The sequence below is a fragment of the Antedon mediterranea genome, chromosome 9, assembly GCF_964355755.1.
Source record: "Antedon mediterranea chromosome 9, ecAntMedi1.1, whole genome shotgun sequence".
NCBI lineage: Eukaryota > Metazoa > Echinodermata > Crinoidea > Comatulida > Antedonidae > Antedon > Antedon mediterranea.
This window is the reverse complement of record NC_092678.1, coordinates 13,400,175-13,403,667: the sequence shown is the minus strand read 5'-3', so window position 1 is coordinate 13,403,667 and position 3,493 is coordinate 13,400,175. Positions and strand designations below refer to the sequence as shown.

At 34.6% G+C, this 3,493-nt stretch overlaps 1 protein-coding gene across 1 annotated transcript; it reads left to right on the top strand.

Moving 5' to 3' along the window:
• Positions 1 to 205: 205 nt before the first annotated feature.
• On the top strand, positions 206 to 1,492 carry LOC140058191 (uncharacterized). The gene is made up of 2 exons (XM_072103755.1): positions 206 to 406; positions 1,058 to 1,492. Exons 1-2 carry the CDS (start codon positions 206 to 208, stop codon positions 1,490 to 1,492), a joined length of 636 nt encoding a protein of 211 aa, XP_071959856.1.
• The last annotated feature ends 2,001 nt before the right edge of the window (positions 1,493 to 3,493 follow it).

Here is a 3,493-nt window from a genome sequence, read left to right as displayed (position 1 = left end):
AGAAATCAGGCTGTAAAATTTACAAGGCGACGAAGGGTCAGGCACCAACAAAGAGCTATGGCCTATAGATTATATGCTATGGCAGCTATTGATGGTACGTCGTGCATTCGCCGTATATGGGTAAAGGATCGCAGGCATGGCCTTGTTTTTTTGGAATACTGTAATGACAACGTATACAGATGAAGACTGGCGCCGACATTTTAGAATGTGTAAGGCAACATTTGAATTTATAGCCAATGAATTAAGACCCGCCCTGGAAAAAGAAACGACAGATTGGAGAGCACCTATCCCCTATAAAGTTAGACTAGCAGCTGTTATTTGGTGGTTAGCCACACCCACCGAATATAGAAGCATATCAAACATGTTCGGAATTGGAATATCAACTCTATGCAACCTAGCACGGGAGGTGTGTTTTGCCATCCGAAGAAACTTATTTAAAAGATATATATCGCTTCCCTCTGGTGAGAGATTAACAGCAACAATAAATGGATTCGAAAGACGCCGGTTCCCTCAATGTGCTGGGGCCATAGACGGTACCCATGTCCCCATTCTAGCCCCGTCAAAAAATCCTGCAGACTACCATAACAGGAAAGGATGGCACTCTGTGATAATGCAGGCAGTGGTGGATCATAGCTTTTGGTTGGTTAAAAATTATTTAACTAAATTATTGTACAAAAAGAGCTGTAACTGCTTAAGGTGTTTGTTTAATGCTATTCTATCCAGGGTTACATTAGGCCTATGAATAATCTATATTATTCTACTTCCAAATGCATGATTCTAAAAAAAAAGTATGGTTAAATCTAAAAAAATGTTCTTCATACATACAGCTTTACAGATGTAAACATTGGATGGCCAGGCAGAACGCATGACGCAAGGGTTTTGGCAAATTCAAACTTATTTTCCCTTGCAGAGGACAGGCAAAATGGTCATCTTTTTTCTATGGAGGTAAGCTTTTGTGTAATTAATTGCTTATTATTAATGGCTAGGATTTCTATAAACACACGAATAAGAAAGGCATGATAGCAACAAAATTAATTTAATTGTTTTATTTATTTAGAATTCTACAGTGATAAATGGTGTAGAAGTACCTGTGTTTCTCATCGGTGATGCTGCATATCCCTTAAAAAAGTGGCTAATGAAACCATATACCAACCATGCATTAACAGCCGATCAAAGAAGATTTAAAACACGGTTAAGTTCTGCGAGAATGGTCGTTGAAAACGCATTTGGTCGTCTGAAGGGAAGATGGAGAATACTTCTAAAGAAGAATGATGTCAATATTTCATATGTATCAGATGTGGTTGCGTCATGCTCTGTTCTGCACAACATATGTGAGATGCATAAGGAACAGTTCTATCCTGAGTGGGATGAAGAAATGCGCAATTATGAAAGGCAGCATGGTTTGGTGCAGCCAAATGATAATGTTGATCCAAATAATCAGAATATAGATGTAACATCTGATATTCGTGATGCAGTTTCGGCATTCTTGTAAATTTTAAACTAAGTTTTAAGTATTTTCATGTGGTGTATCCCAAACTTTTTGTTGATTAGAAATGTTCTCACCATGCAAACCTAAACGCAATAAATAGATTAACAATCATGTCATTTATAGTGTTTTTTATTAAACAATAATCAGACAAATATATTATTTTATATATACACGATATACATAATAATACACTTTATTACAGTATTATCCTATAGAAAACAAAAAACAGTTTTTTTATTACTGTAATTTTTAAATAGCTAACTTAACATGTTAAAAGGTTTACATTTAACAGGTGTTTTTGGTATTGATAATGTAGTACAGTACATGTATAACTACAAAATAAAACCTTTTTGATTTTAATAAAAAAAATCTTACAGGCAATTAATGTTTGTTTGTATAACTAAACAATTAATTTGTAACAATAAAAATGATGTATTGATAGTGCTAAAAGGTCAACATATGAAAAATAGCATAAGCTGTGATTAAAGGAGTTTACTAAAATAATGTCATGGTGTGCACTTGTTTTGACAGAAAATAATCATTGTATTGTCCCAAGTTTTAAATTAACATTATTAGTATACAGTAATTAAAAATTTACTATTTTCAATCATTTTCATTTAACAACTCCAGGATTACATTAAATTAACATAAACACAATGATTGGTTTAAAATGTGTCTAAAGTGTATAAAATTCTCCTTGGCTGCTGTCTGCTGAGCTGGATGATGATGTATTACCGCTGCAAGGTGAAGTAGCTGATGGTGAAGAAGATGACTGGTATAAGTATCCTTGAGTGTGTGATGGAGGACCCATATTGTAATTAACTCGTGGTTGATTGGTGTAAAAAACAGGAGTTGGATGTTGGATTTGATTGGGAACATGTTGATTTTGCATTGTTGTCATCATTGTTGTCATGCATGTTGTAAACTGTTGTAGCATATCCCTTTGAGTGTTTTGTACTTGTGTAAAAAGCTCTTGTTGGGCATTCCTATTCTCTCTTTCAACTTTTAATTCCCAGTCCCTCTGTTCTTTCGCTAGTCTCCTCTCATCCTCTATCAATCTTTTCTCGGATGCCTCAAATCTGTCTGCTATTAGTGTTGAGACAGCTTCCATAGATTTGTCTAGTTTTGTCTTTTTTGCCTTTTTTCTGGGTCTTTCTTCTTCTACCTGCACTGGACCAGCTGGTTGATCCACATCATCATCTTCTTGAACAAGAACATTTGTATCCACTTGAACAAATTCTAACACTTCAACCACTTGGGCATTTTCAACTTCCTGTATAGGGTCATCCTCCTCTACAGTAGCCTCTGAATTAACTTCAAATGCCTCTTGATCTATAAAAAAAATAATTTTATATTTAAAACAGAAAATACAAAATGACTAACTTAAAATAAGCACATAGAATAGAAAGTCACTAATTATTAATTAATATAAATAGTGGCCTAGTAGTATAGTATTACTATATTATTACAGTGAGTAGCGGTCATGAACTATGTAACCTTACCTAAATAAATTGAGTATTTGTTTATATTTATTAATATAATAACTGTATAAAATATTTATGAATTAACTATTGTATACGAGAGTAGACGTGTTTGAAGGAGCTCTCGCTAGCCATACTAGCCAAACCGGCGTTCAACTAACTGTAACACACCAAGCTGAACATACTTCATATTTCCCGCTGCAGATCAAATCACAGCGGCACACCTTAAGCCTAGACTCTGACTTTATTTTTCTTGGATCAATTTCGTACGGATTACCTATCAATAATCATCATTACTTTACACAGTTGAATTTATTTGTGCGTTTACATGGACTATATACCAACACTTTGCCGAGGAAAGTAAGCTATCGCTAGCCAAGCTAAACCAGCGATTAAAACACGCCAAGCTAAACAACTCATATTTTCCGCTGAGGGTAAGCTCATAACGGCACAACTTAAACGTACCACTGTCTATTTAGTATAATCTAGAACGGATTACCCATTAATAATCATCATTGATTTA

Excerpts from the sequence above, each read along its gene's own strand:
- LOC140058191 (XM_072103755.1), top strand. The coding sequence starts at position 206 with ATGTGTAAGGCAACATTTGAATTTATAGCCAATGAATTAAGACCCGCC. Across the intron at positions 407-1,057 it reads TATGCAACCTAGCACGGGAG|AATTCTACAGTGATAAATGG; the intron begins GTGTGTTTTGCC and ends TTATTTATTTAG.